This window comes from Athene noctua, chromosome 13 (genome assembly GCF_965140245.1).
Source record: "Athene noctua chromosome 13, bAthNoc1.hap1.1, whole genome shotgun sequence".
Taxonomy (NCBI): Eukaryota; Metazoa; Chordata; class Aves; order Strigiformes; family Strigidae; genus Athene; species Athene noctua.
Genome location: NC_134049.1, coordinates 20,269,437 through 20,296,946, shown reverse-complemented (window position 1 = coordinate 20,296,946; position 27,510 = coordinate 20,269,437). Strand labels below are relative to the sequence as shown.

Below are 27,510 nucleotides of genomic sequence, written 5' to 3'. Positions count from 1 at the left end.
TTCCTCCCGGGTCGCCTAGGAAACAGCGGGCCGGCGCGCGGGTCGGTTGGCGGGAGCGGCGGGGGGAGGAGGAGGCGGTTTAAAGGGGGCGCGCGCGCGTGCTCGCCCCGCGTCACGTGGGCGCCGCCGACCCAATAGCGGCGGCGGACGGCGGGCGCTGGAGTACTACGGGCTGGGGAAGGTGAGGCGCGAGGGGCGGGGCGGGGCGGCGCGGGGCGGGGCGGCGCGGCTCCCCTCAGCCCCCCGCCCCCGGTAGGTCCCTCGCGGCAGGAGCCGCCGTGTCGCCATCGCCGACCCCCGGCACGGGGCGGGCAGGTGGGAGCCGCGGGTGCGGGGCCGCGGGGTGAGTGAGGGAGCGAGCGAGCGAGCGAGTGAGGGGGCCCCGGGGTGAGGCACCGCTCCAGCCCGGTGGCGGCGGGGGCTGGTTGCTGTCGGGCGGCCGCCCCGAGAGGCGTGCCGCGGCTTTGACACAACGTTATTCTTAAAGTTCTGCCTGTTCGTTTTGTGTTTTGTGTTGTTTTTATAGACACCGGGATTACATAACCGCGTGCGGAGAGAGCAACTGCAAGATTACACGATGCAGATTAGAGATTACGTTGATTCAGCAGATTGTCCTGTGCATGTCTGAGAAAGATTACACCAGCAGAGTTAAGAATACCCATTTGGCGTGGTAAGATCTGGTTTAAACAGAACAAATTAACTCAATACAAAATTAAATTAAAAAAAAAAAAGAAGTAAAAAAACCACCAAGGTTTAAAACATATTTTTAAATGGACAAAATAAAAACAGATTGAAATTCACGTTTTAACAGTTTCCTCCCAAATGCTGAGCTGCTGTGGAATAGCTGGCGCTGGCAGCAGCTATTGCTGTCTGGATAAATATTTAGCTTAAAAAAATCAAAATCAGTTTTATGAAGACCAGTTACATTAGCTTCTTGATGACTACCATGTAATCATAAATATCTAAACTGTTACGATACATGTTTTTTAGTATTTCAAAATTATCTAAGTGATATTGGTCTATTTTATTAAATGCCCATGTGCGCAACTCCTTGTATTCCAGTTTGTAATACACATTTTTTGAGTTCTGATCTTTGAGTCTGAGATTACTGACATTTGAGAGCTGACATTCTGACGGACACTGTATCTACCACTGAGATATGAATAAAATTAATCACGCAGTGAGAACCTGTTAAGTTGTATTACGTTTCAGTTGATTAATTCTTAGAGAGTTTAGGGATGAAATTTGGAAGTAAAGTATCATAGAAGAAATGAGCACACAGAATGAAAGGATAGCATTGTCGGGTTTCTTTTTCCAATCTTGATAGTGATTATTTTACTGCAAGTGTCTTCTAAAATTTATTAATTCCCCCACATAAGCACCCACAAGCTCGAGACTGGAATCTCTATCTCAAAATTACAAGTATGTAGTATGACTATAGTAGTTACATTTGACAGAAGCCTCAGCTGAAATGTAGCTTTGCCAACTTTTGTATTAATATCTCATACAGTAGAACTGGGGGTTTCAGATGGGAATTTGCAGTTGGTTGCAATAACTTAGGAAATTTTAGGAATGGAAAGTTTTCCCTTAAATTTACTGTAATGTTTTAAATTGTGATTTCAACATCATGACAACAGTTTTGCCAGCTGGCTTAGGATATAACTCATCCTAGATACTTCAGTGAGTAAAATTAAAATATAAACCTAAATTTTTCCTGTAGGTATGCCTAAGACAAGAGGTCTCAGTCATTTGTTGTCATTTCAGAAAACACTAATGGAGTTTTGAACAGTATTCAAAAAATTCACCTGTCAGTCACAAGCATGTTGAGACTTGTGCACTATTTGGCATCTTCCCTCCTTTCTGTCTTTTGTTAGAGTTCCTTCACATTGTGGCTATCCCATCTTAAAAGAAATTTTTGGTGTGTAAATTAGAGTTACACATGTTCTTATGCAAATTTGTTGTATTATCTCATCTTGAATTCTTCCTTATTGAGATCTCCATTTGTTTCAGGCAGTTTGATGGTTTTTTTTCTGATGCCTGATGATTTTCTGTGCTAAAATCGGTTATGAGCTTCATATGGTAAGGGTATTAGAAGTTATCATCTAGATAAGAAAATAACCAGACTCCTTTTACCAAGACTTCAGGACAGTTCCTGGCTCTTGGAGAAAATAAGAGGTGTAGACTACTAACAGCTTGATAGATGTCAAGGACACATCTCAGGAGGAAATTTATGTTTAATTAGCCATCTAAGCAGATAGTGCAATTTTTAAAATATTTTCCCTTCAGTGTTTTCACGACACAAATATCTGAGCTCAGTATTGGGGCAGAATGAGATTTTACCTCTTTTGGATTTAAAAAAATCCCATTCTTGAAGACAGCTGTAAGGTGCAATTTAATCTAAATGAACAAAAAATGTGTATTTGGAAGAGCCATGTGACTGAAATGATCTTTAATTTGGGAGAGAGTTTATACAGAGATTAATTTTAAGAATGTCTGAATAGCAAAGAGCCATAAACCCAACCCCAAATCATTATTCAGTGCTCTCTTTTTATCTGCCGATGCTCATTATACTTCCAGTTATCATCTTCTGGGGATACTGAATCTCATGCATGCTTAGAGTAGTTAGCCATTAAAAGTACAGAAAAATAAGTGGCAATAAGGATTCTGATTTAAGTATATGAAGAGTAAAGCACACAGGTTCATTTAAAGACAAATCTAATGAGGTGGAAACACTTGTTCCAGCCAGCCTCCAGTATGGCCAGATATTACCATGTACTTTTGCTAAAGAGCTGAACCCACTGCAGTTTTGTGTCCAAACATTCAATTTGCCCAGAAATCCACTAGGAGTTCCCAAAAAAGAGAAACCTGTATTTTTTCCCCTAGTGTTTTAGTGCCCTAGAAGCATAAGGGTATATGAATTCTCTTGTGTGGCTCACTTTAATCTGTGGTTTCTCTGCTGCAGATAGTATTTCCATCACATTTGCAGCATTCAGCGTGACACATTCATACACGGAGCTCATGCTTCATTCAGCAAAGTACTTGACCATGCTTTAACTTAGTGTTTTAGGATATGGTTAACTCTAAACATGTGGTTTAAATCCTTTCCTAAACTGAAGCCCTTGTTAACTGATTCAGACTATGAAAATAAAGATGCCCAGGACTTTCAAGTAATTGAAGAGGTTAAACTAATATATCAGTATATATCAGTATACACAGGTGACCTAACTTTAATGTGTGAACTGTACTTTCAAACAATGTATTGTTAATATCAGTTTAGATGACAAAGATGTGGGGAAAAGGGTTGAACTGAAGTTTTTTCAACAAGCTGGCACAGAGCAAAATAGGCTGTATTTTAAATTTCAGATTAAAATACTCTTAACTTGATACACAAAGTAGTCTTTCATGATCTCCTGAGATGCATGCAAGATAAAACATTTGAGCATTCATAGAATTGGATTCTTAGTTTCTGTGAGCACAGTCTACAGCAGTGTCTTAAAGGAAGACATTGAGTTTGGAAAGTTTTAGGTAGGCGCACAAATGATCTTTTGTGTCTCTAGTACCAGTTCAGTTCACAGATAAATATAAGCAACTTAGAATCAAGTTTAGCAACAATTTCTGCTATAGCATTTAATTTTCTTTACAATATATCAGCCTACTTTTCTAATGAGATAGAGAGTCCAAATCCAAATCATTCTTTTTGGGACATTGATACATACTTCAACTTTTGTTCAGTGTGCAACGAACGCCCCAGAGAAAAACATTTAGTTATAAATCCATGACTACCTAATGATTTACTTTTCAGTCTTAAAAAAAAAAAAAAAAGCCACAACTGTGAATGCTGTCAGCAATATCTCTTTTGAAAGTGATCTTTAGACCCAAATTGTGATACTTATTATCAGAAATTAAAGAACAGAATTATGCATACACATATACATCCTCTTGGATTGTTTAGGAAGTATTTCCACCCGTTTCCTTTGCCACTCCCTGTTTCCTTGAATCTGCAGGCAACAAAGTTTGAAAATAAACTATTAGCCCCACAGCCTTCTTCAAACTGTCCTGTTCTCTGCAGTCAGCTTATAAACAATTTGTAGTACATGTAACAATTAGTCCTAGTCCAAACAGCTGATGAAGTGTGTAGCACATTTGTTTAACACACTGATGCAGTAGAAAACTGTCAGCTTCCTCCAAGGAATTTTCTGCTAGATCGTTGGATTTAAGCATCTCCTGAAAAAGTTCAGCCTACACCAGTAGCAGTGCCAGAGCGATAGTGAGATGCATACTGACAATACAATGAAGGAAAGGAGATGCGAGATCTCCTTTTCGCAGTAGGAAAATCAAGTTATTTTGTCTGTTTGAGGACCCATATCCTAATTAAATCTGGTAAAGGAGCTAGTCTGAAATTGAGGTTATATATTCTATTTATATTTTCTGTTATGAAAGCTATTGGATATTATACAATTTTGTGGAACATTCTGAAAAAAGGTGAAGTAAATTAAAAAGGACTGCTTGCTCCAATAAAATACAAATTTAAATCAGATTTTTGACTGCTGCAGTTATATTTTTATGATGCAATTTATCTATACTACATTAGGTGAATGTTTTGAATTCAGCAGTAAATTGTAGTACCGGTAACCCTAGAAGAATACGCAAGTGATTCTGTGAGCAAAACGGGGTGTTACCCTATTCTCTACTTGGCCTCTGTATGCGTGTTTGTCTTTGTTGTAACCTCACTCACATTACACTTTATGTAAATTTGAAGCCTTTTTAACAGCACATACAGAATCCAAATCTTGACTACTAAAAATAACCATCTCTAGGATGATTTATTTCTTTTAAAACCAGGATTTTAATTCAGAAGTGAATCATGTTGGTTCGTTTCTTTGTGCCACGTGCTATGCTAATTGTACTTGGTTGTGTACACAAAGTAAGCAAAGTTGCATATCTGTGAGACAGCCCAAGAGGACAGCCTTTGGGTGGGGACCTTGCTGTTACAGCCCAGTATCACAGGGAACTGCCATTTCAGATTTTCTTATATGGACAGAACACTTAAAGAGCTGCAGAAGCCATTTGAGGTCCCATGAAAAACAGAACTTTCTGCTTATACAGTAAGTACCAACGCATTATACCTTTTGAAATGGGCCTCTACAGAAAGTTGCCTTTCTATTACTAAAAGCTGAAGTATAGGCAATTATTTCTGGTAAAGTTGATAATTTCTTTTATTTGATCACTTAATGGGAAAGAGTCTTTCTTCCAATATAGGACAGTTTGCTTAAATATTTACTCTATGTACACTTTAAAGTATAATTAAGAAAAAAAGAGCAAACAGTAAAAAATGAGATCTATCATGTTAGGCTTGTTCAGTAACCTATTTAGTAAGGTAAAGCTTGACTATACCTTACAGGAAAAAAGAATATAGCAACGTTAGATGGTTATAGACTTGGCATGTCTACAGAATAAGTTTCCTTTCAGCAATGTCAAGTGAAGATTGGTTTCTGTCCAGACAGAGAGTTTCTATTCCTATTTTAAAAATAACTGTACAAGTCTTGACCTTACTGAGTTCTGCTAAATTCACTGCTTATATTACTAATTTCACCCAACTTCCAAACATGAGAAACACTCAAGTGAAACACACACATTCTCTCTGAGAAATTACAAATTGGAAGTTCTTGTTTGCGAAATGCAATAATTCTACCACCAAAATCTTACCTGGCCTGAGGACTGGTTCAGTTGTATGCACTGTCTTTCAAGGTACAAATGTCAATTTAATTAGCTAGCCAGAAAAAAACATTTAGATTGCCTCAAAGCATCAGGTATTACTATTCTGAATAAGCATGGCAGTTTGCAAAAAGTATTTATTGTTTAAAGGTGCTTTAGTGTGAATTTGGTTTTACTCTGTAGGCTGCCCTTAGGAGTTCACTGAACTTGACAGTAGACTAGAATGTTTGCCATTAACTGTGAATTAATGGAACTCACATTCACTATAACAGTATATAACTGTGAAAGTGCAACAAACGTCTTAGCAGCAACGCTGAAAGATGCATTCCAATAGCTATTTCTTCATGGAATAAAAATTGCTAGGATTAAAAACGCCATGTTAAATTTACATGTTTGTCTTTAGGTGCCGTTTTAGAAGAATAGCCTCTGACCAAGAATTAAAATTGTTGTCGGAATAATATGCGAACAGGTAATTTCCTCCAAGTCTTTACTTGGATGTGTATTCGTATATAATTAGAATTCATTAAATTTGCATTGATTTCAACAAGCTGCCATTGGGATTGTCACAACTGCTCTGTAGGGCTGTCATCACTTCCTAGTCAACAAACTAGAGATCACCAGTCAGTGGTACAAATTCCCTAAGGAGATGTTTGCTTTGACCAATCCTAATATTTCACAGTTCATGATTGATTAGCATACAGTCCAAAGTTGCTTATAAGTGAGGAAGCATGCATCAGCCCCTTTATCTTCTGTCAACATTTCCCACTCCTCCCCCTTTTTTTGTTTTAGCAGACGTCAGGATTAGACAGTCTGTAGTATTTTATCCTCTGGATTAGGCAAGACAGCCGAGTCAACATGTGGATTATCAAGGCTGGCTCGGTTCTTTGGGGGTTAAGGTGATGTTGAGCCTTTATTTGTTTTTCTTTTCAATAGATAGGACAGGGCTACAAAAGTTTAAATGCAAACAGACAAGATAGTTTAGGGACAGGTTTTCATGCATATCCTTAAACAGAATAATTGAGAATCGGTGCATTTAGAGGCTGCTATTACCCCTGCCAGCTTTGAATATTCAGCGTCTAGCATTACAAAGAACAATCTTGTTTCATTCCTCTTCACTCCCAGCAGAACCCGACTTTTTTTTACAAGTAACTTTTGTGTGCTATGTTCTCAAAATACGTATATATATATAATGTAGAACATATGTTGATAGTTTCTACAGTTGTATTAATTGAAAAGATAATTATTTTTTTTTTTTAATTGCCTATCATCGCATCACTTGTTAAACTTTTCTATCTTGATTGTGGTATTCTGAATGTAGTATACATTTGACTTTCAAAGCATACAGTTTGCATTTTTAGATTAATATAATGTATTGATTTCCCTCATGAAAAATCATAACACATTCACCAATGCTAATGTAATCGGGTATTGGCTTGTATTGAACCCCTTCTGTTACGCCAGTATGCTCTTTCCCATCACTCACTATAAATTTAAAGGGATAAACTGTTGCTTTCATACTACCCTGTCTGTACAGAGGTGTAGCTTTCAAATTTGATCCAAACTACTGCATTTCAGTAACAAGTGGTATATGGGTATCAAGTACAATAATATATATTTCTGTATTGTAGCAAACCCTAGTACTACTAGTAATTACCAACATTTTTTTAGTGTTAGAGCATCCTAAATTGTCTTTTATTCTCCTTCATAATTCTGTCATCTACTTGATACTGTATTGCTCTGGTACTTCCAATGAGTAGTAGCAAAGTATTAATACATAAAATAGAACAAATAAAAAGCACAATTGGATGGAAAATGGGGCACCTGATCTACATGGACAGAGAAGTTTCTTCAAATATCTCATTACTGGTAAAATTAAGGTTATCATTTTTCCCTTAGCACTGAAAAGAAGTCTAGCTCTAGAAGGAAATAGCCTATAGAGAAATTGTCTGTAATTACAATCAAAAAGGCTTCGAAGGCTTCTTAGGTACTTTTTGTTCTCTCTCTCCACCTCTCTCACTTTTCTCTAATAGGCCTAAGACAGAGTGCCTGAGGTATTTTGCCAGAACAAAAATGTCTAGTTGGGCTGCAGAGCTGGTCCTTAATACACAGATCACACCATAACAGTGAGAGAATCATTCTCCCAAATGTTCTGAGACCTGAATTACTTCAGGCATTTAGTTTTCTTCTTCTTCTACCACTATGCCAATGTGAGACAGGCCGATTTCTGCATAAAGATGAAGAACGAGAACCATAAGGCATGATTTTAAGGAGGTTAACAAGTTCTCATTAATTCTCATGAGAATTTCTTTGAAGGCTTTCCACAAGCTGTCTGAAGGGATTTTTCTGTGGGGCCTACCTTCTATCATCTCCTTTTCCAACAACATTTAACTCCCTAAGATGCTTAATTTGACAGCAGGTCAAAGTTGAGTTTTGCTTTTTTTCTCTTGATTCTTACAATTGTATAAATATCTTGATCCATTGTTCATGTATTCAATGCCCTCTCTTCATTTAAAGAAGGATGTAGCCTTCAATTTAATTACACTGTCACAGAAGTTCCACTGTTGTGTTTGAACAGACAAAAATCATAATTTATAGTTCTTATTTAAAAACCTGCTTGTTTTTTTTTTCTGTTACCATTTCATTCCTCTTGCAATTATACTGTTACCTATGCAAAATAATTTTAAGTCTTTTAATAGTGAGCTTGCAGTAAATTCATTGTCAAGCACAGAACACTTCAGAGTTAAAAGAAATGTCCATTTAACTTATAACAAGGTAGGGCAGAACACACATTTCTGTTATGCCACATCCTGAGCCAATGCAGCAAGGTCAAACATGAACAATCTTTCCAGACTTACCTCCCTCCTCCTCCAGCTCCCTAATTTATCTGCACACGTGCATAAAGATCCAGTTACCATTTGGATGCTAGCACTCTGATAACATGAACATGACACTGAATTCCTGTTGAGCTCTGCGGTATAACTGACTTTGTCTTAAAATAATATAAGGACTTTACTCACACTTCTACATCAATATATTGTCATAGAAATGGAAGAATGTATGAAAAGGCGGGAGAGTGGAATTACTAGTGATGGTCTAGTATCACAGGATGCAACAGTTTTTTTGTTGCACAGAGTTAGAAGTAGCTAAGCTTTTCTGCATCTCTTAGAAAAGACAGGTTTATTTTATATACAAAGCTGTAGAAGCTTCCTCTAGGGTAGAATGTCTTATGGCCACACTTCTCACTTTTTTTCTGCAGGAATAAAGGGAACCCCTAGCTCTTTTTCCTGAAGGACAAACAAGAAAATTAAAATCTTGATTCCTCTTAAACAACACTATATTTTGTATAGAACATGTCTTCTATACATAAATAGTGAGACAGCAGAATTCTTATTTTCAGAACTTCTGGGAGAAGTAACAACAAAAACAACACCTAAAGTGTGAGGTAACACATGATTCTCACGCTTGTGATGTCAGGAGACTGCTCTATTTTTCTTTCGATTGCAATCATGTGGTTTCATAAGATTAAAGAAATTATAAAAATATATATGAATATATATAAAAATATAAAAATGAGTTACCAATGCCTTAAATGTATCATAAATATATGCAGTCCAATTTCCAAATTTAAACTGCTTTCAAAAAGAGTGAAAGGGTACAGTTAGGTATTCCTTTTAATCATAAAATGGACAACTGCTGCCATGAGTGCCAACATTAGTATACCGTATTTGGGGTTTTGGTGGAATGTCTACTTGTGTTTAACACACTAACAATTCATGTAAGAAGCCTACTGAGTTACCCTTTTTGAGATATGTGGAAATGACATTGTAACAGGCAGTCTTCTACATAAGTGACACTTCATAGGCTAGCTCCTCTATTGGTTGTTAAGAATTGGGGTGGGAAAACCTGGTGGTGTCCAACTGCATTGTGATTCAGCTCTTAACAGAGCCTGGAGCAATCTTAGAATGTCCTGCTCCAGACCTGACACTGTTCTGGGTTTACCTGTACTGACTCCGATTCTCTCACAGAAGCCAGTTAAGCCACTGGAACAGGACAAACCAGACTTCATATAGGTCACCACGTGAATCACTGTACTCAGTACAGTTTGTGGTCACGAAAGGCAAATGAAGTAAGTTCCTCTCACTGCAAGAGAAATTTTGCATTTATTCATATAATTTAGGTGCTTCATGTCCGATATGGTGATAAATTTGTGATCTTTTTGCATATTGTTACATGAAACAATTCTGCAAGATAGATAGTGCTGTACGTTGCTGGCCTGGAAGGCAACACCGATACCTTATTGTTCATAGAGTGGTTTTGTTTGTGTGTGATGGTTTGTTTTGGTGGTCTGGGTTTTGTTTTTTGTTATTGTTGTGGGTTTTTTTTTTTAAGGAAGCCACTCCCCAAAAGTATACCTAAGATACCCTTTTATTGATAAAAACACATAAGTGTCTATTTTTCTGTGTGTTTGTTTTGGTCCTATTTTTAAGATCATGAAGAACTCTGTGGCACCACTTACGGATCTTTTTGTCTAAATGGAGGGATTTGTTATATGATTCCTACTGTATCCAGTCCATTCTGCAGGTCAGTGAAACTAAAGTTTGTTTTAAGTATTGGACAGTAGCTGTCTACAGACTATTTCTCCATTTTGCTTCCTTAAGAAATTACTGTTAAAATGTTATATAAAAGAAAGTACCTATTACCTATGGCTGTTCCTCATTCAGTAATTCATGCTCAGATTACTTATCTAGCTTGCAGAGACATGACAATATGAGAAAAATAAACAGCTATACTTGGTGTATAATTGTTTGACAGGTGAAACAGTACTGTTACATATGCATTCAGGATGATATCTATATTTAGAGCCATATTTCCTCCCCTCATTACAATACAGAAAGGAACAAAATACCCTTTGCCTCTTGGAATATAGACTCTAGGAAAGGCATTCAGAAACACAAAGTACATTTCCAGTTTTTCTTCCAGATGAATTATATTGCAAAAATTCTCATAACAAAATGGCCTGACCCGAACAAAATGAGGAGGCTCAAAATGGAATATAATCTTTTAAGGGGGAAAAAAAGAATGTAATTCAAGACTTACTATGTTCTCTGAATCTCACTGAATACTCAAAGGGAAACTTTACAATGACAGCCAAAGACCACTTGATAAAGAAACATCAAGGCAGCAAATATAGATACTTCTTACACCATTTGTTTATAGGATCATTCTTCTTTTTGACACCCATGAAGCACAGTGAAAAAGCAGCAATTCCTATTTTTGCATGGGGATGTTTTCTGCATAAATACCACCCTATCCTTTTATTTTCTCATTTACCAAGACATGAGAAGATGCTAAATTAAATTCTAATTCATCATGGTTCTGCATTTACTAATTCTGAGTTATTGTTCATCAAAATACATTATGGCTAATTTAATGGGTTTACTTAACATAATAATAGGCATTCAGACACATATTACATACACTTAAGGGCATTACCTTTTTTTAATTCTGTGGCAACTTCTGCTCCCTCTTCAGTCTTGAGCTATAACTAATGATAACTGGATGAAACAGTTGAAGAAGGAAACAGTAATTTCTAAGATGCCTAATTAAAGTTTATTTATTTCTTTTGTTTGGGACAGTTCAATTTAAACATTGAAACTCATCTAGTAGATGAAGAGAGAAGAGGCAATTTTGTGGTAAATGCTCACTGAAAAACATGGACAGCATATCACTGTCATTAAGCATATTGTCCAATGTCATACAATGAATCAGATCCATAAGTGAGGATAAAGCTCAGAAGCGCTGTATGATGATGATTTATTCTAACTGCTAAACCTTGCAAGCTTATGCAATGTAAAATGAATACTACACACACAAAAAGTAAAACATGTTGAAATATGCATTTTTCCTCTAGAAGGAATCCCATATTATTGATACTAAAATACTTAAATGAAAAAAGAACGGTGAGACTGAACAGTATCAGTTACACAATTTCGAAGCACCCTCTCAACTATTGCTAGACTATGTAATGAGGAAGGTGTATTTGATGCAATAACTGTAAATATAAAGTAACAAATACTCAGAACAATTCATTCTTCAGGAGCACAAACTAGTCAGCGTAGATAATTTCCACTTTAAAAGGGCTCCAAATGAAGTAATTTGTAATTCAGGTACTAGAGGATTTTATAATCTGCTGAAGCAGAAAAGTAACATTTTAAGAGCATTTTTGTTATATGCAGGCAATCTTATTGCATTTAAATTATCAAGTATTTTTCTTCTGTATCTAGTGGTTGATTATGAAGTTATATGGTTTAAATAGCAGCATTCTATTTAAGCATGTCCTCATTCTAAGCATGTTCTTTAATCAGTCAGAGAAGGCTAATTATAGATGAGAAAGGTTTTGTTTACACACAGATATCTTAGTAATCAGCGGTGATGCGAATAGAAACAACAGAAAAAAATGCATCACTATTCAGCAGAATTCAGGAAAATATTTGGTGCTTCAAGACTGGCATCATCACACAGTTGCGCAAAGTTTCTTTGATGCAGGTTTCTGCCAAATCCCACCTAAATCTTCCAAGTGTTCTCAAATGATCACCTCCCACCAACAGAAAAATCAGTTTTAGAATCAAAGACTGAATGGTCACTACACAGCATTGATTAAAAGGGGGAAATGGAGCAGGAACAAACTGTAAGAATACCTTAAAACACATTTGCCTTGACATGCTACTTATTTACACAAATGTGTTGTGCTAAAGTGTGCAAAGTTAGTGCAGAGTACCTGATGCAACATCATTAGACGTAATTTCACAATGTAACTAGGAAAATTGCATAATTCTTTACAAATACGTATTTTGTAGCATGGTAACAAATTAAGAGCCACTATTTACTCTTGGAATTTCAGTTATTTTTACCATTCAGAAATGGGTATATATGCAAGGTAGAGATTTAATAGAAACAAAACATTAGTTGACACCCCCCCCCTTCCCTGTGCAACATTAGCACATTTTAAATACAGCTGATGTGTGTTAAAACATGAAGTTGCTCAGCTGCCATTTTCCCTCATTCCTTTCCTAACAATGAGTTACTGTTCTCAGCAGCCAAAGGCGCACCTGTCATCATAAACAAGATGAGCTTCAAACCTAGGAATGCTCAAATGTACTAAATAAACACGCAGCAGAATGTAGAAGGATGGAAAAGCAGCTGCCTCAGGTGTATTATGAGGCTGAAAGCTGTTTGCCTCAGCACCTGATGCACAGCTGTCCCATAATCATTAATTAACACAGTGCAGAATTAAGTGAAGATTTTGTTGTCTGAGGGGAAGCTCTGGTACTTCCATTTTGTCCTACACATGGCAGATTTCTGAGAGTCTTCTTTATGTCAGACAAAATACAGATGGTATACAACCACACAAACACAGCTCCTCTGCTTCTGAGGGCAGTACACACAGAAATTAATAGTGAATGCTCTCCTTTTGAGGAAGGGATCGTTTTCTACAGAGGGCAGTGCATTCGGGCTAAGTACTGCAAGGGACAGAGGCAGACCTTGGAAATCTCCTCCCTGAAACTCCAGTGTATGGTTAAAGGATATCTCTACTTTCCCCTTCCTTTGCTTCAACCCTAATCCAATCTCTCCTCCACCTTTCCTATACTAATCCAGTAAATCCTGTGCAAATTCCTTCTGCCACTTTGTGTATACCCCACCTTTGTCTGGCTCTCTATCGGAGATGGGTCTTTTCATTACCTTTTTCAAACATCCCACGAGTGAAATACTTGCTGTGCTGTAAGCCTTCAGAATATACACACTGCAAGTTGCCAGTGAAGGGCTTCCCACTCATCCGGGCTTGTCTTCTTTCTCTGCCTCTAAAACTATACTTTGGCATACTCAAGGCTCTTCTGAAAAGAAAGCAGCCAACTAGTATTTTTCAATTCTGATTTTAGCTTGAAAGGCAGGAACAAAAGTTAAAATACAAACCAAAAATATAGCCCCCCAAAATCAATTAAGATTTAATGGGACGTGCAACATTATCTTATATGCTTGATAAGTATTAGTGATGAGAATTAGTATCAGTGCAAGGTATGGTAAAGCTTGCCATATAAACACATAGCTAAGGGAGTTCTAGGGGAAAATAACCCATTCTTTCAACTTCTTTACGGTAGCAGCATGAATTTTACTTTACTATGTATATGAATACAGCTCAGAGTAACAGTTTTGAAACTCCTCTGAACACAAAACTTTTAAAAAAGCCTGCTTAGGGCTGCCAGTTAACTTTGCCATTGCTTATTCACTTTGGCTTTAAATTCTTTTTCATACTTACTAGATGCCTTTGTGTATGGATTAGGACAATTTTTGGGAGCCTGCTACAGACTGAAGATTATGGTGATTTTGAAGCTATCAGCCATGTAGTCTGAATTGCATTGACAAGCAGATAATTTTTCAGCTGTCTTTTTCTGCTTAGAGCTTGCTTTTTATTACATGCAAGTAATTTTTATACCAAGAAGCACCCAGGTTTTTCCTAAAGGAAGACTAAACGAAAACTGAAGTCAAGACTCTTACAGTATACTACTAAACAATGGGAGTCTGTGTACATATTTGACTCAAATCCTACTTCCATCTTTAAAGTCTGTCAGATCCTTGCTTATGATGCCCACCTTAGAGTCTGGAAGAGAAAGAAACCTTACCTTCTTACCTAAATCAGACTTGCGCTGTCTCATGAGCTGCATCTGCAAACAAGACAGCAGTAATGCCTTGTGTTACTGGAGGGGTATTATGCTTATATTTTAGTTACAAATTAGATTACAAAGGATCAATATAATTGCAGACCTGCTGGTCATCTCCTGACATCTTATCCAATGCGGTCTGTTTCCTTCTACCTTGTGTTGATGCTGATATGGGTAGGTTTGGTTAACAGCCTATGTTGGAACATTCTGTGGATTTTTTTATTTGTATTTCTTAACATACATTATGTTAGGGTTTTGTCTCCAGTACAGCTCCTATAGTAAGTTTGTATACAACAGTTAAGGCTGGCTCATCTCATCTGACAAGAGGCGTGGGCGTGTATGCGTGCTTGTGCAGGCACCTAGGAAAGCTGAAATCTGGATGCTATCTGAAAATGGGAGTTTCGAGTCTCACAGCTTTTCCTCAGACATTTGAAGGCTGTTGTCCTTCAACTCTGATTGAACTAGAAATTCTAATTTCTTAGAGAAGGAAAGACCTTTTTTGCATTTCAAAAATCAACTTTGGAATGCTACATAGTGCAACCATTCAAAGCCAACAGACAGCATATGCTGAGACAGCAGGATAATAGCATGCAGATGATGTGCAATAGCAACACCTGGCCTAATGACCACAAGACTTGGAGCAACTCCCTCTTACTATAGCCTAGAAGCAGGCTTATCTGTCTTTTGCACTCACTCATTCAAGTGCAGAAGCACAGTTGCCTACATATTAACAATTGCAAGTGCATCATGCTTAACTTGTACTCTACTTTTAGGCATTCATTATAAACAAGATAAACTACGAGTTGCTACTAACTTTTAAGGATGTGTGTAGGACTGTGTAAGGTCTGTCTCTATAAAACTGACTACCTCTAGGAGACACTATGTAGATACCATCAGTCTGGATTATGTTCATAGCCCGCATGCTATTTAGAGACTCCTTTTCTGTCTTGCTTGCAGTCACTGTGTATGTAACTCCACTGAAATTATTAGAGCTCTGCTAATGCAAAGGGTAAGCAGATCTGAGTGAGTTCCACTGCTAATTACTGAAGTCTGCTTAGCTTCTTCCCCACCAATTTTAGGAAAGGACTTACAGTAGAAACATTTCCCTCTCTTGGTTGCCTTATAACATCAGTTGCTTCTGTATTTAACATAGTCCTTTACCTGTTTGTACATCAGCACTGATGAAAAATTAATGATAAAAGCTTGTGCAAGCCAATAGTTTAACATCTGGATTTTAGAAATGCCCTAACTGTAACAGAGCCTGTTGCTAGGGTGACATTAGCTATGATTTTTTTTATTTAAATTGAGATACCTCACCTCAATTTTCCTGTTTCTATGAACACCTCCATCATTTTTAGGTTATACAACAGTATTTTCTACATAGCATGGAATCACTTTCAACAAGTGTGTCAACAGGTCAGTCTAGAGAAAGTACATGGGCAGCTTTGTAATTCCTAATCCGTTGCACACAGTTAAACAGATACTATCAAACTGGCAAGTCACGGAAAACATGATTCTAAAATTTGGTTTGTTACATCCAGGAAGAGTTAATAGGTTCAACATACAGGATGTTTAAATTTTGTACGTGCTTTTAAGTGTGGGTCTTTTTCCCTTTGCTATAACCTTGGATTCATACTGGCGAGTTTTCCCCTTACAGTTTTAGGCCTTCTGGCTCCTTTCCCTCTTGAAGACTTGTGACTACTTGAAGCATCTGGTCCTGTTTAGTAGAAATTGGCTACAATCTCAGTGACCTTTTTGCTGCACTGTCATCACATTCCCAATTTTTTTTCCATGGTCTTTCGCAGAACACAAATATGGCTTCCACGCACTGTTCGTGCCAACTCTACTGTATCACAACGGTTCTCTAACCCAAGCCTTTTACTTAATTTTATGTGCAGTTCTCTTCAGCTAGAAGGACTGTTTTTTCTTCCTCCTGCTTAATTTTTCTCTTTAGGCTACTGACTTACTCCCTTTACACTCATTCTCTAGAACTTTTCCACAAAATTAATTTGATGCCAAACCCTATTTATTTTTTCTTCCTGTATCATTTTAGCCTTCTGGTTTTCATTGGTATTCAAGAATACTTCTATGAATTTTATATTCCATTTTCTATCCCTGTTATTCTATTCAGCTCTCCAAAGCATTTCTCTTTCACTTGCTAGAGAACAATGCCCCACTCAAATGACACTTCTATTCTTAAAAGTATTCTACAGTATTTCAGAAATAGGCGACTGAAATACCACTATACTTACAGTAAATATCTGGAACATTATCTCAAGCAATCAGAGCAGTCTGCCTACCCTTCCTTCTCCCAGCAGTCAAACATAGTAACTTTGAAAAGTCTCATATTGTCCCTAGTAAATGGTGGCTGTTTGATCAGTTGCACAGCTTTAATACATGATGATAGTTTTTCTAGTGTCTAAATCTTCTATTTCCAAAGGCAAAGAATTAAAAGAAATGGTAGTAATTCCTTGTGCAGTGGTTTAGACCAGTAGTACTGAAATAGTGGTCCATAATCTACAGAAAGCAGTGCTGGGACTCACATCAAGCATGCATGTTGGTATGCTCACAGTGATCCATTTGTCTTATTTAGATATGCTAGACATCTTTCTTTTTTGGCAGTTCCTCCCCACTCCGCCTTCTTATCCCTCATCTGAAATTATACCTTGCAGCTGCCAATGGCAGTTGAGAACTTCAAGTATGTTACGGAGTTCAGCCCATTTTTCTCAGCTGGAGCCTGAAATTGCTTATGTCACAGATTATTATGACTTCAGTGCCAGAAATAGCAAGAAGGAGCAAGATCTTTAGTAATACAAATATAGAGAAGCAAATTTACATACATAAAAGATACATGCAGAACGTAGTTATTGAATGAAGTGCTTTCCATTTTCTGTAATGCAATAAATTCCTTAAGAAAATTTAGCAGAATAAGTGCAAAATATAGAACAAAGGAAGATTAGTTTAGCTTCAACCTATTTTTGACTCAATATGAATTACTAAGCCATTAATTTTATTTATTTCTAATAAATTATTTTAATCCTTTCTTCAGAAGTTTTCAGAAGCTCAGTACATAAAATAAGCATAGTAGAGAAGACTTTATATCTAGATCTCTCCGAGAGGGTCATTCACCACAAATTATTACACTGCATAACCTACTTTTGCAATTTAAGCTTTAGTGTGCCTCAATAAATTCCTGTTTCCTTGATCTACTTAGCTGACAGTATTATCTCTTCAACAAAGAAAGCTAGAAGGTTACATGAAAGTGGAAAAAGAAATCATGACTATTTTGTGGGAACCAGTAGGATGACAGAGTTAACACTAAAGAGGTGGATTTAATTCATTAAATCTGCCAGTGGAGGAGGCAGATTTAACTGCAGAGTACACCATTGTGAAGTCTATTGCTAATCCATTTCATCTGTTAAGAAATATATGTTTTAATATATTAAAGCAGTATGGATCAGAATGTAAACTTGATGCCCAACATGCCCAGTTCCCTTTGTTCCAGAAATACAAGGCGAGTGGAAATTCCGTAAGAAAACTTGCTGTGAAGCAAACATAAAGCTTGAGTTATGTCATAACAACTTCTCTCCCCACTTAAGACCAAAAGAAGCCTTTGTGCTTTTCTTATTAGATGACAAGTTACCATCTAATCCGAATAAAAATTGGTTTCCCAGGTGTATTGAGAATTACACAGGAGCCCGTTGTGAGGAAGTTTTGCTGCCCAGCATCAAGTCCCAAACAAAAGGTGACCTGTTTGCAGCTTTCTTGGCTTCACTTCTTCTTCTAGGAGTTCTTGTAATTGGAGTATTCTACTTCCTTTGCAGGTAAAAGTGCTTCAGAGTGCTGAAGCTATTTAATCAAGTAGAAATTTCTTCTGGTAATCATGTACTAATTATTTGAATGTAAAAGTATGTAATGAATTATCCATAAGGTTTGTATGGTTATTCAGCATAATTAATGTGGATGTCTCAACTTGTGGCTTGTACTATTTTACTTCCTGGCTTGTAGTTTTCTCAGTGTCTTTTCTAAGCTATTACTTATAGTTGCTTTGTAAAAAATATGTGTAGTACACCCATTTCTAAGAGATTGTACAGTCTACCTGGAGCTAGTGCTAACATTTTAAAACATTAATCAACCCTTGTTGTCCAAAGATTGAGAAATAGAAGCAAATTAATAAAGTGCTTAGGGATCAACTGTTCCACTGCATTGAACTGGCAGCCAAACCAATGGGTGCCAGTAGCTCTCAATTCCTTTGCAGCTCCTGGTTTAAAAAGGAAAACTAAGGAAAGAATCAAATTCAAGAATAATCCCAGGAAGATGTTAATTAATCAACTTCTAGAATAAATCAGAGGGCTAACTCATTCATCCAGGATGATCCATGTTTGAGTATCATGAAAATGTCAGTGCTAGAGAGCAAGTGCTGCAGGTTTGGTTTTAGTAGCATTTTAGGCATATTAGGACTTCAAATGAAAACACATAAGCAATTACTGGGATTAAGTCAACTGTTTGATGCTGTACATATATTAGTACAGTTTATCAGTACATTTATACCAAACCCAAACGAACTTACTCTCTGCATTTATGTATGCAAGTCAACCTCCCATGTCCCCTCTTGCTTTTAGAGTATAGCACTTTCTGTAAGAGCTCCTTTTGTTATAGACTGTTAATATGTATTTATGCCTTTATGAGTCAGCTGACTAGCCCCTGTAATTCTTAGCCGTCACAGACTTGCAGCCTCTTCCTCCTTCTCCTATGCTGCGTTTCTCCTTGGGTATGATACCCTAAGGTTCTTGCAATTCTGTTCTTTGCTCTCCATAATCACATTGCCAAATCAACCTCTCTGATCAGTGCCTTTCAATGAGCGACCTTTGGAATAGCTGGTCTAGTTTTACCTCAGCTGCTGTCATGGAAACCCACTGAATGCCAGTTTTTCCCATAGCTGAATATATTTAGAAGAGATAGAGAGTATTTGCTAAAACAGAGTTTTATATAAAAAAAACTTGCAGAGTATACCCCCCACTTTAGTAATTTTAGTTAAAGTAATCCTGTTTTAGCAGTGGAATGTCACAGCAGTTGTTCACTAAAGAACATTTGCAGATTACTATGAAGTTATTAGAATTGAAATACAGCTTTACCTAACTGAAGAAAAATTCATTCAAGTCTCACAGAGGTACAGAGAGTATTTCTTTAGAAGCAAAGCTTGTTTCTGAGAAAAAAAAGTCTTCAGAGAGCAGAGAATTCAGAGTAATCAGTTAAAAGATCCCCTTCCCCTTGCATACAGTAAAATTAGGAAAAAGCTGGAGACACAACCTAATGAGTTCTCTGGTCAGAGTCCTGCATTGCAAAGTACAGAAGCTTAGAACAACAGCAGTGACAGGTCTGTGCAAATATTTTATTAGACAGCTGGAAGATGAACCTCAACTACTCTGTTTCTATATAGGAAATGAATTTACTTGAACTTTACCTAACTGGCAGAACAAGTAGTAGGGCATCTTTATTAGAAAGATAACAAGGGCAGCAACTCAGTCTTAACATAGTTGCCCTTGAACCTATCTTACATACCAGACTAGCTTGGGAAATCTCATAAAAGCATGATCAACTTCTTTATACTAAAGAATGTAACTGGCTAAAAATTGTCTTGTCGTACCTTTGCGTTTCAGAGGCTGATGTAGCACAATCATCTGCTAGAGAAGTCATCTATAAAAGAAACACTTCACATTTAAAAGTCCTTATCTCTTGACTGAAGTGACCAACATATAAGAGGAGTCTCAAGTGGATACTTTAATCTACTCCCCTCTTTTCAGCTGCATAAACAAGGATTATTGCAAGCAGCTGTCTTTAATATTTTTTTTCCCAGATGTGATCTACAACTTGTATCATAACATTCTGGAAGAGGGAGGGGCTTGTAAGGGTTAGCTGAGAGTTTGCATCATCCCTGACTTGTCCTCTTGACAAGACTTACTAAATTTCAAATTTTAAGAGAAATATTGTGCTGTCAAGTTTTCACTATTACACCTTATTAAACAAATACGTTTGATCCAGAAGCAGAAAGCAGTTTTTTTCCCCCACATTGTGTGGTAGTAAGCATTTCTGTGGCTCTTTCACCAGAGGATTCTAGTGTGGTTTTAGTATAAACAGCAATGCAATCTGGAGGGATGCAGAAGAGTAGTTATTAACTGCAATTTTGAATACAGAAAAAAATCCCTAAAAATATACATCAAATCTTTTAGAATGTAGGAAATCAGTGCCCTATTTTCTTGTCCCTGTCATCACTTGTACCCCCTCTTCCTTTCCAGGTTTTCTTCCTTTCAGGCTGCTTGGGGCAGATTTCAGGACCAGGCATGTGCAAGTGCATTTCAGGCTCCTACAAGTAAATCCATTCAGGATACAAGGATGGAGAGAAAGGATTTCATTGCTTTGCTTATAAAACCAAATTATAAGTAACAGTGAAAGTAAGCGGGAGAAGTGGTCAAGGACTGGTGATGAACAAAAGCAACTTAAAACTGGAAAAGATGCACAGTAGGCTGGGGTTAAACCTCCCACTGTTGCTGGAACCTGCTGAAGAAAAGGCTACTGTAGTGAGTTAGCTTAGTGAGGCTCAGGCTGATAATATATTATTATTTAGGGAGTAAAGTGAGTAGCTTTAATTCCTGAAAAAATGATGGGGAACGTTGTTGCAAAAAAAGACTATGCTTTTATGTGTCCTCAAGGATGAGTTGTAAAACAATTTTATATCATGTAGTAGGAATCCATAAAAACCAGTACTGTCTACACCCAAAAATAGTGTAAAACCAGTTCAGTACATCAGCTCCCTGTTACTTTATCAAGTTTTCTCCAGAAATAGCTTGTTTCATAGGCGATAAACATCGCTTCTCTGTCAAAGGAGGAATCCTGATCTTTAAAGAGCATGCTCAGTTCTGTTTGCTACATTCCTGTAAAAGCTCAGCACATAAAACTATTGCTATTTCTAACTATTGGGATTCACTAGAAGATATGGCATCATGCCAAGAATTGTACTTTAGCAAAGACAGTAAAATATTTACACTGTGAATGTAAAACTTATCCATATATATATCTATATCTATATATCTGTATCTTTAAAACCAGGACTTATTTCATGAGAGCTATTTGCTATTTAGCACTGAAAAACTGTCTTGGATTGTGCAGCTTTAGGCCCAGGAGCTGCATAACATGTTAGCAGAGCAGAGTGCATGGAGGTAAAGCAAAGCCAGATCCAGCCGCTCTCTATCTTGAAACAAACACACACACCCCCCGCCAAAAAATGGTACTGATAAAGCCTGTCATTTTGACCTGGGGAAAACAGGAACATATGCAAAAATCCTTACCATTACATTGTTACTGAGGTAGCAAATGGCCTGTTTTGCTACAAGCAATTCACCTATCAGTACAGGTCCATCTGGCTGCCTTTCTTCAGAAACACGGTACAAGGGTTACTGGAAGAAGAATAAAAAAGTTAGCTGATTAGTATAGATTCCACATAAGCCAGCTTTTATTTAAAAACAATAGAGGCCTGAATGCCACGCACACATCTTAGAGGATCAGATAAAACCTGAGGGAAAACTAAAATAAATCTGCAGTTGATTTCTGTACTTTTTTTATAAGTCCATGTTGAGATGTCAGTTTACCTGTAAGGTAAGTGTATAAGGATGCACAGGAACTCAGCCAGCCAAAACAACAGGGTCTAGGAATAAAGCCATTTAAGCTGTCCAAGACAACAGATTTTGTGGAGGAGTTATATCACCACGGGACACAAACTGGACAGAAAGAAGAATAGCTCATAACTCTTCTCAGGAGAGCAGATGCCTAATTTACTATTAAAAGAAAGGGAAAGAGGTCAGCTCTATTTAAAAGATCTGTTCCTCAAGAAAGTGTGGAAAATACCACATTATTGATATTTCACTTCCAAATGCTAACAGAGTTAATGATAATTTAAATTTTGTGATATCTACTAATTGCTTAAATAAAGACCTGAGAAATCAAACAAACTTTAACTTCAGGAGAGAAGCCATGTAGTTCTGAGTGTTGTTCCTGCCTCTGATCTCTTCTTCTCCCTCAAATACATGCTTCTCAAAAATGTTGAGTGTTAATTAGAAAGTAATTGCAGAAAATCCATGTCACTTTTTTTCAGGGGAAGCATCATTCAACTGATTTGTCTCTTTTCTGATAACTTTTTCACAGATAACTTTTTTCATTCTGTGTGTGGTTTGTTTTCCCCTTTTTCCCTTCCCTGGTGTCTGTCTTTTGTTTCTTACGGTCAGGAAAGCTTCTATTCCAAGGACAAGCTCTTCAGAGTGTGGTGCCAACCTGGTTGAAACTACAAGCAGCAATGTCTGCAACAGTGAGTACATTTAAAGTTAAATGTCTGGGCTCCATAAGGAAGACAGGGGAGGAAGTTTTAATTCAAAGCATGTGTTTGTGTTTTGTTTATTTTTCAGAAATAATAATAGAGTAAAGCATTAGAGTGGAAGAATGGTGAGAAAACAACATGCAGAGCAACCCTAAGAATACAATAGTTGTAGAGGATGATGTGGTAAGCAAGATGAGAGAAGAAAGTAGACTGAAATAGGAGGCTTACTTATGTGTCGGAGAAGACTGCAACTAAGACATAAAGAGAAACAGTTGCACTTATTAGAGTTTCTATGTATTTTTAAAGGTGTATCAAATTATACAGAAATCACTATAATCACTATAATTTATGTTTGAATTTTGTGAGATTTTTCATGACAAGTTACTGTTTTCAACAATGCAGAAGTAGAAGCATGAGAATTTTTTTACTGCATGGGAAATGTGAATTACTTTTTTTTTTCAATGCACAGAGAATATGAGATAATCACAGGGTTTTTAGCATGAGGTAATACTATGAATTTTTGACAGGATTATCCTTTTCCACAGGATTGCCCCAGAGTTGAGGACTGTCTTGATTCAATAGTTTTCAAATTTATACCTGTGATACATGTCCAGAATTTGGCTTGTTTCAGATACACTTACCAGATGTATGGGGAAAAAAAGTACCTTTCTCCAGCTAATACTGCCTTTTTTCTTTTTTAATTAATAGTAAGACAATGTGAGGATGAGGTACCACTGCTAGCATATTGACCAGCTTCCTGGCACAAGATTTTAATTAAAATTAAAAGAAAATATTAGTAAGAGAGATTGGTAATGTTTAAAAGAAGTTTACTAGGCAGAGTATTTACCCTTTGTTTGGTATACATCCCTAATATTAAGCAAGACACCTTCTTTGATGGTTTTATTTTTGTCTTGTTTTTTTCTGAACATCTCACTACTGAGGGAGATTTAAACCTTACCTTAAATTTTCCAGTTGGCATTTCAGGTAATAGAAGTCAGGAATTTTACTTATCACGTCCGTTCTTGACACAAAATTTTATCCAGGTAGGTGTCTTGTGCTGCCAAGTGCTGCCCTCTCTAGAGATTTATTTGTTTTATTCACATAACCATTTGTTCATCACACCAATATATTATATATCACTGTCTGGTTCCTTACAGGATTCTCTTACTCAGACAAAGAGAGGCCAAATGACATGGTCCATCTCTCTTTCTGCCTTGACAACACAAAGAGGCAGTCTGGTTAGACTCAAGCATAGAAAATGTGAACTGAACAATTCTCTTTTCAACTCATTTCTAGCACTGGTGATTGAAAACAGCAAAAATCAGAGATGTTTCCGTAATGCCACATTACCTAGCAGCTCATTATATGGGATTTATAAGGTTGTACTGAGGAGAAAATTAATTGAGAAAACTTCAGGAACTGAAAGAGGAAATGCAGAACACAGATTTCTTATCTCTGAAATAAACAATCTGGAGGTGTATAAAAATATAGGAGTAAAGAAAATGTTGAATAGGCTTTTATTCCTCTGGTGTCTACTACATGCTGTAGTGTCAGAAAAAATAGTGTGCATTTTATATCAGCATAGACAAAAGTACAGGAAAACAGAGAAGAAAAGACATGCTGTTACAGCATATAAGGTAAGAAGAGAAAACTGTATTGTAATAGCTACTAGAAAACAAAACAGAAAAATACATTACCTTCTGAGGACTCATGTCAGAGAAGTCCAAGTTAAAGCTCAGCATCTGAAGGGAGAATCTGAAGGCACCAAATCAAGTAGAGGACCTGATCCAGAGATGAAGTTATATAAAGCACTAAAAGATCACTTTCTCCCCAAATTAACTGATCTTACATGTTATTTTCTGGACTTCAAACCTTTAGCAGATACTCTGAAGGAAGCTGATATTGTTTTAAAGGCTAAGAAAGAGCAAAGTGATTTTTCATCACACAGGGACACTCCACTGTTAAATACAGAGTTTAGGAGCTTTGTAGCAGTACTGACAGCTACACTAGAATCAGTATTACCTAAAGTACTTTGCACAGCCTCAGTGAAAATTAGTCAGAGACAACTACTGTTAGATAATTTCCATGTGTTATTGATCATGAGACATTCAGACCTAATAATGTTAAAGTTTGGTATACTATTGCCATTGAAGAAGGAAATGGCTTGTGGTCATCTTAAATGGAAATTCAGCAAGGAAACATTAATGGAAGGTGTCAGAAATGAATGGACTGAAGTGGTACTCTTCTTAGAACCTTCTCAGCTTTCTAGACAGACATGGAATAGTTATTCACTGTTAGCATTATTCGGGAAACAGTGTGTACAAAATGTGAGGATAAATAAACCAAAATCATGTTTAAATGCAAACAAGTTGATTTATGAAACAATGTTATCTTTGAAGGAAATCCTATTAGTGAGTCAGACTGCTTCAAACCCATTGCATCTGAGAACATTTCAGCTGCTAAAATTAATTATTTCAGTTCACAAGCTTTGTGAATATGATGTTCAGGTCAAAGTGAGATCAGGCTACAAATTCATTTTAAGGTGGTCAAATGCCACAGAAAGTACGGGGTAGCCAACATTACATATAATTTAATATAACAATACACCACTCTGTAGCAATGCTTGCTTACAAAATTATCCAAGTAGTCCTGTAAGCAATAAAGTTAACGAAACACTGCTTCCAATGGATCACATCTTGTGGTTGGAGTCACGGGAGTCTAAAGAAGAGTTCCATGTATACATAGGGATGAGTAGTAAGGTCTCTCTTCTCTACTTGACTCCTGCTTGCATGAAACATAAGATCTAATGTCTTTCAAATTACCCCTCCACCAGTTGAAAGGTTATAGAGGAAAGAAAATCAGAAAAAACTCGTTTCCTAGGAACCTCCACTAATATGATTACACAACAATTTATTATAGCGTTATTGCAAAAAGTCTTTTAAACGAGGATCATGTTTTCCTTCCAGAATCTTTTAGTAAAGGTATCTTCATAATGTGTTGCAAAACCCTTTTGCTCACTTGCAGAATGAAATGCCAGCCATTAGCAGAAAATCTCTCTATAGACCTAAGTAAAAGGTTGCTTATGTGTTACTAAGCATGTAACTTTTTTTTCATTAGTAGCCCAAACAAGCACTGGGGCAATGTACAATGAAAGGAGAAGGAGAAATGGTTGTTCAAAGAAAACAAGATTTCTCTGGGCTGCACAGCCTTTTGATTTATATTGTTAGCTATTAAGGGGGCTGACCAACGGGAAGTCCATTTGGTAGCGCCTGCCATTTTAAAGGCACCTTCAATGTTGTGTGACCCCTTCACAATTTACTGCACTAAAAAAAAAAAAGTATTTTCCTCCTGGCCTTATATTTTTGAAGAGCAATAGAGGGGTTCCAATAGTATGACTCAGTTATTTGAAAATGGAAAGAAGAAACGGGGGAGAGAACTTATCACAAAAGAAATGGTGTCTGTGCCATTGCTTTCTGTTGTGAGTGTTCCAGCTCGGAGCTACTGAACTGACCAGAGGCCAGGAAGAAAGGGAAAGCAGTGAGCTTACCTGAAACGCTACAAAATCCTGTTACGTGTCCAGCAAATTCTGTATCAGGAGACAGGTCCCTAGAAGGGACTGCCGAGGGAGAGGGAGAGCTTTAGCCAAAGGTGGCTATGGATTTAACATGGGACACCCAACTCTTCTACATTAAAAACCAACCCAACCCAACCCCCTCCATTATGTTCCACTGGTATCTAGCACCCTTTCAGATTTAACAGACATCAAGCTAGTTCCAGTAAAAACTAAGACGACTGTGGATTAGTTTGGATAAGAGTTTTCACTTGTACTATGACCATATTCAAACCCAGGGATATTAATGAAGATATATCTGTATAAGTTTGGGAAAAAAAATAGAACTAAATTGTGTTATGATTCTCTGGCAATGTTATTTAGATTACCAGGATGCCTATGTTCACTGTAGCTCCCAGTTATAATGCCTTTTGTTGACATTTATATACTTAAATGAAGAGATGGAATATTCCTATATCTCAGATTATATGGAATAATCAAAAGAATCAAGACATAAATTATTTGCTTTTCATGGTTAAGATTAGTGAAAAAAAGTGCTTCTGTCAAGAAAACACTGCAGTATTTCCTGCACTTTGGGTGAAAATGTGCAAACAGAAAAACCCAAACGTGCATGCCTAAAGATGTTTAAAAAACCAACAAAACCTTTTTCATTATTGTATGTAACATTATCTGCTTGTGTTTATCCATAGTCCGTTCTTGCTTTTCTTGTGATTGTAACCTGTTCAACATAATCTGTATGTAATGTGAGAGATCCATTTCTTGATAGCAAAGTACCAAATACAAATTTTGTGGAATACTGATAGGCAGGTTTCCACTCAGTTCCACGTTTGAGACTGATAGTCCACAAAACCTTTCACCAGGAATTATCTCTATAGCTACCTAAGGGTGTGTAAACAGAACCTGCAGCTGTAGAACCTGAAATAAGGAGACATTGCTGTTTTCATCCCCCAAATTAAAACTACCGCCAATTTCTAACATTCTAAATTCACCTCTGTGTCAGTTTGTGTAACATTTAAACGTTCTTTTCCAGTGTACATTAAAAGAGACTGTTTTCAAATTATCATCTCCATGTAAAGTAATGATATTTTGACTACAACTTCTGTACAGGCAAATGATGGGCTGAAAAAATATAACTGAGC

At 37.0% G+C, this 27,510-nt stretch overlaps 1 protein-coding gene across 6 annotated transcripts; it reads left to right on the top strand.

Annotated features, from left to right (window-relative positions):
• The first annotated feature begins 124 nt into the window (after positions 1-124).
• Positions 125-27,431, top strand: NRG4 (neuregulin 4). 6 transcript variants are annotated; one of them, XM_074917529.1, is made up of 8 exons: positions 229-315; positions 527-670; positions 5,042-5,105; positions 6,119-6,184; positions 10,203-10,296; positions 18,107-18,256; positions 22,712-22,791; positions 22,860-27,431. In XM_074917529.1, the coding sequence occupies exons 4-8, from the start codon at positions 6,175-6,177 to the stop codon at positions 22,892-22,894; spliced, it is 369 nt and encodes a 122-aa protein (XP_074773630.1). In that variant the 5' UTR covers positions 229-315; positions 527-670; positions 5,042-5,105; positions 6,119-6,174; the 3' UTR covers positions 22,895-27,431. The 6 variants fall into 6 exon arrangements, with proteins under 6 accessions (XP_074773632.1, XP_074773630.1, XP_074773631.1 ...); XM_074917531.1 differs by lacking the exons at positions 229-315; positions 5,042-5,105 and adding an exon at positions 125-181; XM_074917530.1 differs by lacking the exon at positions 5,042-5,105 and having other exon boundaries at positions 229-252.
• Positions 27,432-27,510: the final 79 nt, after the last annotated feature.

Coding starts and splice junctions, on each gene's coding strand:
- NRG4 (XM_074917531.1), top strand. Junction 10,297..18,106: donor GTATCCAGTCCATTCTGCAG/GTCAGTGAAACT, acceptor TTGGTTTCCCAG/GTGTATTGAGAATTACACAG. Junction 22,792..22,859: donor AAGCAGCAATGTCTGCAACA/GTGAGTACATTT, acceptor TTTAATTCAAAG/CATGTGTTTGTGTTTTGTTT.